The sequence below is a fragment of the Ursus americanus genome, chromosome 5, assembly GCF_024610735.1.
Source record: "Ursus americanus isolate L20-20 chromosome 5, mUrsAme1.1.p, whole genome shotgun sequence".
NCBI lineage: Eukaryota > Metazoa > Chordata > Mammalia > Carnivora > Ursidae > Ursus > Ursus americanus.
Window position 1 is genome coordinate 30,889,538 of NC_142131.1, and position 13,724 is coordinate 30,903,261.

Here is a 13,724-nt window from a genome sequence, read left to right on the forward strand (position 1 = left end):
AGTTCTAGCCAGTGCGTGTGAGAGCAAGCAGATACCACAAAAGGAGAGCCTGAGCTCTGGGGAGGAAACTTGCTGGACAGACTGTTAAAGAAGCAGGTGTTTCAGGGAGAGTGAACTGTACCCATAAAGAATATACTCCTAGGTGAATCCTGTTCCTTTCCTGATCTTGCCCTTGCCAAACTAATCCTTCTTCAATACCACCATCAACGTGTCACTCCTTTGCTTAAAAGCCTACAAACTCCTTAGTGCCAGTACCATTACCCTTGATTGTATCTGGATTGTGAATGTTGCTGTTATCATGCCAACCGGATTGTAAATTCCACCAAACATGCACCTTGGCTTATAGAGCGGTTGCATCCCTTGCCTGGTAGAGCTAGGCACTCCGCATTGTTTGACCAAAAACTTTCGATCCTCTTTATCCTGCCGGCAAGTACTCTGAAGATACACTATGTTTTTAAATCATTTCTTTAGGTCAAGAGAGATTTCCAGAAGGCAACTAAATTTTCCTAAAAACTTTACAGAATGCCATATTGCCTAATTAGCAACAAAGGAGAAAACTTAATAGTAAAAAAAGAAATCTTTTCAGAAAGATTCAATATTCAACATTTCCAATGCATTATCTTCCATAATGTAGCCGTAGAATTAGCAATAAAAAAGTGCCATAATTTACTTGTATGTGGTGTAACTAGCATGTATTCATGGGCTGTGGTTTTGGCCATCTACAGTCCCAGCAATCCATAATGCACATCAACCCCTGAGCATGGGACTTGTTCACATCTCATAATATCCATGTAAGGAAAGTGCTCTGAATAGAATGTTTTGCCAAGACAAGCAGCTGCTTCCTTGTTTTTAAAGCTAATTAGTTGATTGATACCAAACAAACTTTCTATATTTTCTAGCTTTGGTCAAATCATAAAAGAGCAAAGCTAATGACGCCAGCTGACCTGACCTCACTAATTCTGACAGCTGGAGTCTGGCTGAATTGATTCCATGGCTTAGGATCTTCTACTTGGGAGAGCCCTGAGTCCGTCTCCCACAGCTCTCATAGGACAGCTGGTCTCACCCAAGGCCACATCCTACAAGAACTCTATACCCAGACGTGGCTTAAGGGATTCCTCCCGGAGTGGAAGCCCTAAACAGTGAGCCTTTTGTTAGAGAATGAACCTTTTCACACAAGACAATCTCAAGGAACACTAGAAGAGGTTGGTTTCCCAGGGAGAAGCCAACTCTTCAGTCCTTGCTTCCTTAGTGCCTATTCAGCTGGGAACCTTCATTTCCTTAAAGGCTAAATGCCAACTTTTCAATATGGCTCAATAAAGGTAATTATCTTTTGCAAACTTCAGTTTATTGCAGAGTCCATGAACGTTCATGGCTTGCAAAGTTCTCAATCATCTTTGTGGTCCTAATCTAACTGTCCCAATTCCTGGGCCCCTGTAGTCTGCTGCTTGTCGTGAGCACTAACCACTTACTTGGAGAATCTGCCACCAGGAAGAACTGCTGTTCCTTCCTGTCCGCATCATCTAGGCCACGCTCACCTGACCACTGCTCCTCAATGGGTCTGATCTGGTCATCTGTAAAGTTCCATGAACGGGCCAGCCTCTGCCACTCATTGGCCTTTAGCTGATGGTAAGCCAGTTCCCAGAGGAGACTGCGAATATGTCTGGTCTCCAAAATGTGATCTTTCTTGAATGTCAAAGTAAAGCTGGATGATGGGTCCCTGATGCTCTCACCATGCTCCTAAATTAAAAGTAACTACATCAGACTATTTTAGACATTTTCTGCTTATTGCCTTATTTCATGGTATGTATACAATTTTTCAGATATAACTCGTAAGGTGGTAACCAAGACTTATGTTTTCAGTATTATCTGCAACTGGATCATTTTTTGTCATTCAAGATGGAGACAAATGTCTGAAATAAAAAGCTTGAGTACTATCTGTCTGACACAGGAAATGTGAGGGGTTTTGCCATGTAGCATGCTTCTATCCCAGCTTGCTGATATTTATTTACTCACCCCTAAAGAAAACAGAGGGGATGCGTTAGCTAAGGAAATGTCACAACAACAAATTCATCTTTGAAGGCCTTACTTTCAACCAATATCCCCTATTCTTCTTTTGCAGGTTTGATTTTCTCACATCAAAGTTTCATAGAGGCCCAGGTTGGATATACTCTTAGAAAGACCAAAGCTGATCCCTCCACTCATCCTGCTCTCTGGTGTGAGGAGAGCAAAGTAGAAGCCTAACTCTGGGGACCAAAAGAGCGGAGAGGACAGGGGTCGATAACATTTTAAGTCACTGCAGCCAGGCTTAGTCCAAATGCCCTGTGCCTGGACTGATACCTTGTTTTCTCAGTTTTCAAACGTTCCTTTTGTCCCTTCTACAGAATCCAGCCAAAGAAACTGGAGAAAAATCTCAGTGAAAGCAGGTGTCATGGTTTCCTAGAGCTGCACCTGTCGTACATGCTATCAGGCCTCCGGATCTTCCTCCTTCGGGAGGTTGCAGATCAGTTAAGGACATGCAGGACACAAAGCCCAAGAGGACTGGAACTTCCTATCTCTTCTCCTTTTTTATATATGGTAACTCCTATTTTTGTCTTTCACTTAATAGTGTTTCTTAATGAAAGATAATCTGAACAGCAAGACAAAGTCCACGCTGTGGCAGGAAGTGGACTAACAGGATATGGACACCTGGTTCTCAAAACCTCTTGAGAAGAATGTGGTGGGGCTTGCGCCTCTGCCCCCATCACAGAGCAGCTTTTGTCTTTCACAGCATCTGCATTCTCCTCTGGATGGTGTACAATGTTCTGGGAAGTATGCCCAAGGAGACAGGCCAGTCTTTTCTCTAGTATCTGGACCTTGTGAACAGAAGTTGGACTAGGAATGGGAGGTATAAATTACCCGTAACTGTTTCAGAGGTTGTAAAATTCAGGGTCTTCTCTGTCCCAACCTTAGCTTTACTCCCACAGTGACTCCCAGGGAGTCCTGAAAGAGGAAAGACTGAGGGTGGGGGATCCAACAAACTTGGGAGCCGTGGCCACTTCACTTTTTCCTGTTCTCTTCATTCCCTCTCCTGAAACAATGAGGATTCCAACAAGAACAAAACCTGAAACACCACAAGGTAGAGGGAAGAACTGCAAAATGCATTAACCTTTGTGCCACAGCATTTTTATTTCTTTGAGAAACACACATGCTCTGCATTCCAGGATTGGGCTGGGTGGTCCTTTAGGCTTCCAGAGGAAAGGGTCACGGATTTGGAAAGCCCAGGTCTTTTTCAACAGTTCATGGAAGCATTAATAGCGTGTCTGCCAAAGCACTGAACTATTTGCAAGAGTATCACATGCCAAAACTGGTGGAAATTAAAATAGCATAAGCGAGATTTCAGGAAGCTTCCCATATGCCTCTGAACCACTGGATTTAATGATGGATATAAGAGAGGAAACTGCAGTCCTCTCTTTAATGTTCTTTATTAGGAATTATTTTATATTAGGCCAGGATATAAACTTGTTCAATAAGCAAAGAACATCTGAAATAATAACAAATGCATTTGGTTAAAAAAAAGGATATATTTGTTTAATGAACAAAGTGAACTTAAAGTAAGTAATAAATAGGGGCGCCTGGGAGGCACAGTCAGTTAAGTGACCAACTCTTGGTTCCGGTGCAGGTTGTGATCTCAGGGTCGTGGGATTGAGTTGCCCTCAGCTCAGAGTAGGCTTGGGTGTCTCTCTCCCTCTCCCTCTGCCCCTCCCCGCTACATGCTCTTTCTCTAAAATAGATAGATAAATCTTTACAATAAAATAAGTAATAAATATATTTGTTAAAAACATTTAAGAATATATATTAAAAAACAAGCCTTCCTCCACTCCAGATGTCGGGCCCCAGTGGTCACCAAGGTTAACAACTCTCTCAATTCTGAGGGTCTCCTTCATACATTTATGTATTGTATAGGATTCCCAAAGTTCATCTAACTCTTTCATCTCAAAGATTTGTTAGGAAAAAGGGCTTATTCATTTGGTGGAAAAGTAATTTATTCTCATCTAGGAAAAAGAATCTAAAAATGCTAGCAGACATTAAAAATAGAACCAATGAATATTTCTATTTTCAAAGAAAATGTAAAAACAGTCATTTAAGAAGCAAGAGAAAAGGTGGAAGTTGACAAAGTTACTTTCAATCAAATCGGTGATGATCTAAGAAAATGAGAATGAAGCTAAGGCCAAGAGGAAGAGAATGAAGGAGCAGGAGAAACAGGAATCAAGGAGGAGGAGGAGAGAGAATTTTAATGGTCACAAAAATGTTGTTTTGTTTTACAGACAAGAAAGAAAAGTTCGAGGAGGATGGTCTGGCCTTTAAATGACATATATGTTACATCATCCAGTTATATATATATATATATATATATATATATATATATATATATATATATATATATATATATGGACTGCTGAGCCAATTAAATAGGATTGTGAGCGAGAAGGAAGCAGATCAATACATTTTGCCTTAGGATTTAAGGGAAATTTCTCAGGATTGGCAAATTAGACAGCACACCAGGCCTGAGGCTCCTCAGGGGTAAGCATCTGAGGGTTAAGACCTGAATTCTGGCACCAACCTACTGGACTAGGGGGGCCATTCAGCCTAGGATGGCAACAACCCAAAGCAGAAACAGGGTGGTGCCCGGCAGTGCAAATCCTGCCTGAGGGCTTAGGTTTTGATGTTGGAAGAAGGGTGTTCTGTTGAGAAGCTGCATGCGTGGCAGCTATCAGAGGAACTCATAATGAAAGAAGGCAGAGAGAATGTCCTGGAGGCAAGTTTTTTGTGTTCTAAGATCAATAAAGGTTTTGTGACTATCACAGGATATTTGAGTGACAGCACCAGGGTGTGTTGCAAATGGCAGAACCAGGAATGTCAACTTCTCTATCCTTCATTAGAATGTGGGTTTGAGAACTTCCAGAGACTCTGTGACAGAGGCACAACCTGGGAGCCAACCACGCAGGGCAAAAATGCTAAGCCTGTTAGAGCCAACCCGGACCAGCCTGCTTAGCTCAACGAGCGCTACACACTTCAGTTCTGACTACCGACACTGGCAAAGGAAAGGGAGGAAGAAGCAACTTTTCATTCCATGAATGAGGCAGCAGAAGCCAAAGGGACAGTTATAATTGCACTCACCAGGACCCTGTCCATTAGAGCAGAAAAAAGAATTACACAAACCCCACACTGCCCCATAAGAAGACAGCGGTTGCAGAAAACCTCACTGCTGAGCTGAAATCATGCTGCCTCACCTCTTTCCAGGCGTAGTATCTCTCTGCTTTAATGATCATGTCCACAACAAGGCTGTGGTTGCTCCTGGAGGCCACGGCCAGGGCAGTCTTCCCTTGCTAAGAGTTAAAAATGAAAGTGTCAGGCAGTGTGGCCTAGTGTTTAGGAGCTCCAGGTTTAGAATGGGGGAGCTGCATTCAAATCCTGATCCTACTGCTCCCCTGAACTTGGCAACTTGGGCCAGTCCTTAGCTCCGTAGGTCTCAAAGCCAGCCCATGTGTAGTGGTGAGGGTAAGTGTGATAATGCATATCAAGCCCTTAGGACTGTGCATGGCACATGGTGGTTATTCAAGAGATGCTAGGTATTGATAGTGTGAGGTGCTGTGTCAACAGGGCAGCAGAAAAGATTTGGCCTTGGGGACCAACCATCAGCAGATGATATTTTACACATGCTCTATCGATGAGAACACAAATATTTCTCCAACATCCCTGGGGGTCTCCCTGGCTCATTGCACTAGGGATTCCTCAGCAAATAAATAATACGATCACACATTTTTCTCCTCTGAGGACTGACTCTCCCCGTGGCTGAGACTTTAGTCAGTGTGCCATGCTTCCTTCCCCCAATATACTTTTCCTTCTCCTATGGGCACCTGGCCACTCCAAACATTTCCTAGCCTCCCTCGCATTTAGATATGTGACCTAAGTTTTGGTATATAAATGGAAGTGGCACATGCAATTTCTGGAAGTAATTTTAAAGACAGGAAGGATGTTATTCTCCTTTCTTTCCTCCTCCTCCTGAGTAGAATGCTGGCATGAGTGCAGGAGCTTCAACAGCCATCCTAGACCAAGAAGTTGAAGCCATGTGTTGTGGAGAGTAGATAATTAAGACAGAAAAGTGCTTGATCTCATTAAGAATAATAGCATCCATGACAAAACTACAGATTCATAGTACAGAATTTAGCTCACTGGACTCCTATCTAGAATTTTTTTCTATTATTCTGCCTCTAACCAGGGGTGAGGGATTGGAAACTTAGCCCAGTGGAATGAGCAATAAGGGATATTCTGGACATAATTTTGGGCATGAGTGGCCTGGGATCCTATCTGGTATCTTATACAAATTACAAAAAAAATTACACCTTTGTCAGGATCGATATAAAGTTACAGCGCACAGCTTTACGAGCAATGTCCCTTAGATTTTTATGCGTATACAATCTACACATCTATACATTTTCTTTCCTGAGAAAAGATGGTGGTTCTCATCTACTTTTTAAATGCCACATTAAAAGTCTGCTCAGGGATCGTGAAGATAATCAAAATGCATGTCAGGAATAACGCCACGAAAAGTTCTTAGTGACCCATGTTCCTATGCTTACGGATCCAGCAATTTATTCCAGTAATTCTCTCCCATGGCTGAGCAAGTGCAACTCCCACCAACCCAAATGATCTGGCTGTTAGTGGAGGTGCTAAGACCCAGCTGGGCCAGCAGATTAGGGCTGACAGTTATCAGTTTCCGGTCAAAAGAGACAGTCATGAAATCAGGAAGAACTGTACTTTGCAGGCACTTAGCAAGTCTTTCATTGCATGCTGCCGAAATCCTGGCTGAGGAAGCCATTAGAGTCACCATGATTAGCCTACCGTGGGAAGGCAGCATTCTGAAGCCAGCGTTTTCAAGTTCCTAGGAAAACCTTCCCAGGGAGTGTGTCCTGGAGTGGAAACCCAAATAATCCAGCCGCTGAGGGTGGGAAGCCCTCCAGCAGCCTGGTGACACCTCAGACAGAGAGAACTGGTTTCTGGGAAAGTCATATTCACAGCAAACCCTGGCTCTTTTTTCCCATCCACACTCTGATTCACTCTTACAGCCATTTATCCTTAGTAAAAATGGTGGGAGTGAGTAGAAAAGGTAGTTTTTATTAATTAAGTAGGTATTGGGGGCCAACCCTGTGCCAGGCCCAGAGAAGAAAGAGGGAGGAGGAGAAGGGAAATAGGGGAAAATCAAATTGTGAGTCAGGCTGCAGCACTGACGGTATTTGCCAGGACATCCAGTCCACTAGCACTGGGGGCCCAGCATGAATTCCCTTCCCAATGCTGCCGATTCTTCACCCATAAGACTGCCCCAGAGGGGTTCAGTATTAATGAGAAAGTGGAATAAAGTAGGAAGAGAAAGCACGGGAAAATACGAATGTTAACACTAAAGCTAAATGTTAAGGGACAATAACGAGCCACAATGGTGGGAGTGCTGGAATTCCACCTACGTGGCAGAGTTATGAGAGGTTGCGTTTTCCTTCCTTATGCTTCTCTGTGTTTTCCAGATTGTCCACAGTGGGCTTGTATTAGTTTTCAGGATAATTTTAAAAACTGACCTCTAGAGAAAAGTAAAATAACACGTCACTACTTCAAGTCCCACAAATGTAAAACGTGAGATTCTGAAATAGTACGTGGGGGGATCTCAGCTTGCACTAGGAATTAAGGATGTGCTGAGCTGATGAGGAGTGTGGGTGAAGACAAGAGGGGGGAAAACTGCAAGTTTCAGAAGCAGTCAGCTCTGCTCACAGCTGTGGAAACACGCTGGACCACCAAGCGGCCTTGGCTTTGGAGCCTGGCTCTGTGTCTTACTGTGCCTGTGACCCCTGGTATCACTGAAATCTCTTGAAAACTGGGATAATTTTGCCCACCTCACAGAGGAGATGTGAGGATTGAAATAAAGTGCATGTGTGTAAGCATCTAACAGGACTGCCACACCATGGTCTCCTGTGTTTACGCTGTTCAGTAAGCTGGAACCTAGTGGACGGCCGCCCCGCAACCCTCCTGTGATGGAGCCGGCCTCACTGCGACACTTGATAGAAACGAAGTTGTCTTTCTTTTAAAACAAGTCTATACAATGCCCAAAAGGTGGAAGCAACCCCATACCCATCCACAGATGCAAGGATAAACAAAATGTGGTCTATACATGGTGGACTACTGTTCGTCCTTAAAAAGGAAGGATATTCTGACACACACTCCAACACGGATAAACCTTGAGGACATTATGCTACATGAAATAAGCTAGTCACAAAATGACAAACACAGTATAATTCCATTTATATGAGGTACCCAGAATAGTCAAATTCGTGGAAACAGAAAATAGAGTGGTGGTTGCCAGGGGCAGGAAAGGAGGAGGAAACGGGTAGTTGCTGTTCAGAGTTTCAGTTTGGCAAGATGAAAAAGTTCTGGAGATTGGTTGCATAATAGTGTGAATAGAATTAAAGCTACGGAACTGTACACTTAAAACTGATTAAGATGATAAGTTTCATGTTATATTTATTTCATAATTAAAGAATTTTTAAGTAAGAACAAGTTTAGACACGTGTATGTTTGTTCACTGCAGCTCTGTTTATAATAGCAAAAGCTCAGGAACAATTGAAATGCCCATCGGCTGAGAACTAAACAAATTATGTTAATTCCATGCCACAGTCTACAGTGCAGCTATATAAAAAAGATTGAAGAAACTCTCCTTGCACTAACATGGAACCCTTTCCACTTTATATACTTAAAGGAGAAAAGCTAAATGCAGGAGAGTATGTAGAAGTACATTACCACTGTGCAAAAAGGATGGAGGAATGTGGTAAGAATTATAATTATCTTTGCTTGTTTATGCGTAAAGAAGCCGGAAAGAATAGAAAAATTTATGACAATAGATCTGTACGGCAAGAGTAGTGTGGGAACTGGACAACTAGGGTCAGGGGTGGGTGGGACATTTTTATTGTAAAACTTCTACTGATTATGTTTTTTTAATTTTTGGACCACGTGAATCTATCATCTTTCCCAAAAAGTAGTAAATAATTTTAATTTTAAAAATACATATTTTATTATTCAGAGTAAAATATCTTACCTACATCCCTCAATCGAAATCAGGATGTTCTACTGACTGCCAGGACACAAGGTTTCTCCAGTGTGTGTCCATTTCTTAAGGGGTATGTTAAGCCTGCTGTTCAAGGCTTACAGCCAATAGGGAGTTCTTCACAGCCGTCTCCACTGAGCACAGTGAAGGCCATGAACTTACCTTATCAGCAATCTTCAGGTCACAGCCTGCCTTCAGCAAGATTTCCACCAGTTCCACATTGCCAAAATCAGCAGCAACATGCAAAGGAGTCTGCTGCCTCTGCCATGAGAAATTTCAAAAATGTAAACACATTAAGGAGGGGAAAAAACTCACATAATGAAAAGACACAGGGAATGTACAGGTGTCCTATAGGGGCATAAGGGAAAACAGATTCAGATCACATTTTTATTTATTTTTTATTTTTTTAAGATTTTATTTATTTTAGAGAGAGTGAGAGGGAGAGAGTGCATGAGCAGGGGATAGGGGCAGAGGGAAAAGCAGACTCCCCACTGAGCAGGGAGTCCAACTCAGGGCTCGATCTGAGGACCCTGAGATCATAACCTGAGCAGAAGGCAGACGCTTAGCCAACTGAGCCAGCCAGGCACCCCAAGATCACACTTTAACATAGGTACAGGGCACATTCACTGCAGTGTAATTTTTAACAGTGGAAAAACTGAGAGGAAGTTTCATGTTTCACTAGGAGACTCATTTGATAAATTATGGTATATGCATATGCTGGATTAGTAGGCAACATTTAAAAATGGTTTTTAAAAGATGATTGCAGTATGAGATACTAGAATAGTCAAGTTCATAGAAACAGAAGTAAAGAGGTGGTTACCAGGAACTGCGGGGAGAGAAGAATGGGGAGTTAGTGTTTAATGAGTACAGAGTTTCAGTTTGGGAAGATGGAAAAGTTCTGGAGATGGATGGTGGCCATGGTTGCTCAACATGAATGTACTTAATGCCAATGAACTGTACATTTAACAATGGTTAAATTTCTTTCTGGGGTAATCATTTTCTTACCAAGAGGATAACAGTGTTTCAAAGAAATATTCAAAATCACAAGAAACTCACCCACTTTAACCTTTCACTGAAGGGATATGCTAATATGCAGACATTTCTAAAATATTAGTACTGAAAGGAACTCTGTTTATTGTCTAGCCCAACCCTTGAACCAGAGAGAGGAAGCAACTTTCCCAGAGCCACATAGCTGGGCAATAGCATCTGGAGCTCAGTGCTCTTCCAACCAGAGCACAGGGCCAGCCTGCTTGGGGCATTAGCATAATTAAGATCAGAAAGCATTTATTAAAGACTCACCTTTGGGTGGCAATGTGCCCCTCTGGTGTCTCACTGAAAACATCACATTTAAAATGACAAACTATCAAATGACTATACCAACATGGAACAGAGATACAAGTGTCATACATCAAATATCAATAAAATTTTATTGCAACGATACTGCTATAAGTCTAAAAGGCAGGAAATGAACCAAAATGTTAACAAGAGTTGTCTTTCTTTTGGGGGAGGATTACAAACAAATGTTTTTATTTTTCTTATTATTATACATTGAGTGTATTCCCAATCTTACAGAAAGTTGAAGTGATGACGTCTAATTCTATAATGGGGAGGGGGGCAGACTAATAAACCCTCCTTCTCCGGAATGAATCTAGCCAATTCTGGTGAAACTGAAATCATATGTGAGTTCTGAGTATGGAGCAAAGATTCTGCTCATTTGGAAATATCTGGGGCATTAACATACTCGGACACATAAGTATATACGATAACAAAAAGGTCCTCCCCCACCTCCCCCAAATGTTTAGAATAGTGAAACAGGGAGGAAGGTCCGTGGGAGAAGGAAGGAACTGAAGTGTAGGTAAGTCATCCTTCTGCTCCCGCACAAAGGAACTCCTAGGTTGAAGATGGAGGAGACTGGAGAGACCAGGGGCGGTGCTCTGGTTCCCCAGATTCGGAAGTTGAGGGCCACCCAGCAGATTAGGACAGGCTTGTGCACGGGATCTGGCCGCTCCCTCCCGTCAGGGCCCAGCTGAGGCTTTTCTGAGTAGAGGCAATCAGTTTCACCAGAATTGGCTAGAGTTGTCATCTGTCCCCAGGGTTCCAGAACGGTCCCTCCGCCAAGAGTTTCTCTTCCTACTCCTGACAGCTCCTGGGAGAGGCAGCTCAGCCCCAGAGTGGGCCCTGATTCAGACAGTGCCCACTCCCGTCCTCTTCATCTTCCACATCAGCATTTCCATTTCCAGCCAGTGATGGATTCCTTTTATGGAGCATTTGATTCTGCTCCAGTGGATTGAATTCATGATATATATTTATTTATTTATTTATTTATTTATTTATTTATTTATTTATTTATTTATTTATTTATCTTTTATTCCAAGAGGTCTCTTTTGCCTTTGGGTAAAGGGAAGACACATTTACAGTCTCTAATATAGAAACAAAGCTTTCTCTTTGTGGCAAAGGGCTACTGGCCAATTATATTTCATACTGAAGGAGTGGCTTTAGATTTAAAGAGCTGCAGGCAATTTACCTCTGAGCTACTGTTTATCTATCAGAGTTGCTGGGCCTTTTAAGTGTGAACAGGTTAAGAATGCACTAGCTGAACCCCAGCTGTGTGTTTGAAAAAGTATGTGTGTGCAAGTGGGAGTGGGGGTCACAGAAGAAAAGGATAAAGAAAATATGTATATTCTACCTGGAAATTTTAAGGATATCTTGAACTTGCTCAAAACTACCCCCAACTACACAATGCATTGAATCATAAGAAAAGAGACTCTCCAGGTTCTGATATACCTGGCTTACCTGATTTAAGATGTTAATGTCATGCTGTGCACTTAATAAGCTGTTCAGAACTGAGATACGATTGTTGATAACAGCTAAATGAAGAGGGGGAGTCCTTTGGCTGCAGAAAGAAAGAGAATTTCAAATCCAAAAGATTCTGGCTTCATCAGACCAAAATCAACTCATTTTGACAGAGATGTCCTGATAATCTCCTAGTACTGAAACTGCCCAGCACAACAGCAGGCCAACAGCAAGTGTTCAGCATCATTTCCATCCCAAGGTTGTGCAGCAAACCTGCTCACCAGCAATCAGCTCTCCCCCATCATTTGTTCTAGAATTACATGCTGAACACCTACTATGGGCTATGCTCTTTTCAGGAGGCTAAGGATTCAGTGGTAAACATGACCTATTCTCAGGAACCTTCCAATCTAGTGGGGTAAGAAAATATTTAAAAAATTTTTAAAAATCACAAAATAAATATACAAATTGTGAAAAGTGCTTTGGAGGAAAAGGAGAGTGGTAGAACATATGTGCAATGGGCAAACAGCTAACCTTTCTGAAGATGAAAAAAAAGCCTTCCTGAAGAACTGACACTTTCACTTAGATAAGAATGATGAGAATGCTGGACTTCTCAGTGCCTTCCAAGACCTAAAGTATGGTGGGAATAGCTACAAGGAGGAAAAAGCATGCACATTCAGCATTTCCTGAACTGATGTGATTTAGAGTTCTTTCTCCCTAGTGCATTCTGTGGGATGAATGCCCCATTCACCCAGGGGCACCATTCTCATGTTTAGCCCTCCCATGTATACAGAGCATACAGCTCCTGGATGCTCAACAAGCCCCTTCAGCCTGCTCCCCTTTCCTTCTCATTTGTGGTTAAAATGCCTGTCCCACAGCCTCACCCTCACCTGGAGTGTCCCAGTCCCTCTCAGCCATCCCCACAGGCAGGCTTCTTTCCCACCCCGCCAGGCTGTCATGACCACCTCTAGGATCACACTTAGCTCCTGCTGCTTCACCAACACCCAGCTGCCATGGCGCATGGAGGCACAGAGAAATGTCTCCAGTTGTTGAAGGCAGCCGGAAAGAAAAAAAGGTCGGGGGGAAGAGGTTAGGTGTGAGAGAGAGTGAGCTGAGGGGCTGTCAGGGTGGAGGGAAGGCAGTGGGAGGCGGGGTGGGGGGGCAAGTGTGAAAGAGCAGGGGCCTCAGAAGATCCAGGGAGGCTGTGAACAGTAGGAGAGCTGAGAGCCAAGGCAGCCGACAGGGAGTGCAGGTATGTGCGAAAGCAGGTGACAAGGACAGAGCACATGCTGTTCAAGGGAAAGAGATATTAATAATAAGCCCCAGTTAGGCACACTGAACACATTTTTATAATTCTACTTAATGCATACTCACTTGCCCAACAGTTTATACTCTGTTTTAAATTCTGGGCTAATAGTTTTCATTCACCATAACCCTAGCAGTTCGATCTTCTATTCCCCACTTGAAATGTGAAGCAAAGAGCAGTTACATAACTTCTGCAAGGCCATGGAGCCAGGAAGTGGCAGAGGCAGGATTCGAACTCCTATTGGCCTGACTCTAACACTGGCACCAGGCTCCTTCCCAGGAAACCTACTAGGAAAGAAACCTATGGAAGAGAGAGGTACTGAGTTTGCAAGAGCCGCACCAGCACACAAAGGAAGAGAAGAGGGGGAAGGTAGGACACCACAGCTGCATAGGTCAGCCTGCCACAGGCGTGAACAAGGAAATGGAGATGATGGGACTAGTTGGGGCAGTGTGGGAGGAAGGCTTTCTGTGCAGGCCTCTTCTACTCAGGAAGAATGTTCTCTCT

The 13,724-nt window shown here is 43.0% G+C and overlaps 1 protein-coding gene across 1 annotated transcript in view; it reads right to left on the reverse strand.

Moving 5' to 3' along the window:
• Positions 1-13,724, reverse strand: part of ANKDD1B (ankyrin repeat and death domain containing 1B) — a 54,175-nt gene that overhangs the window by 1,985 nt on the left and 38,466 nt on the right. Inside the window, 5 exon segments of the mRNA XM_045809864.2 lie at positions 1,536-1,737; positions 5,271-5,366; positions 9,287-9,385; positions 11,918-12,004; positions 12,006-12,017. Of these exon segments, the coding sequence (XP_045665820.2) occupies positions 1,536-1,737; positions 5,271-5,366; positions 9,287-9,385; positions 11,918-12,004; positions 12,006-12,017 (496 nt within the window).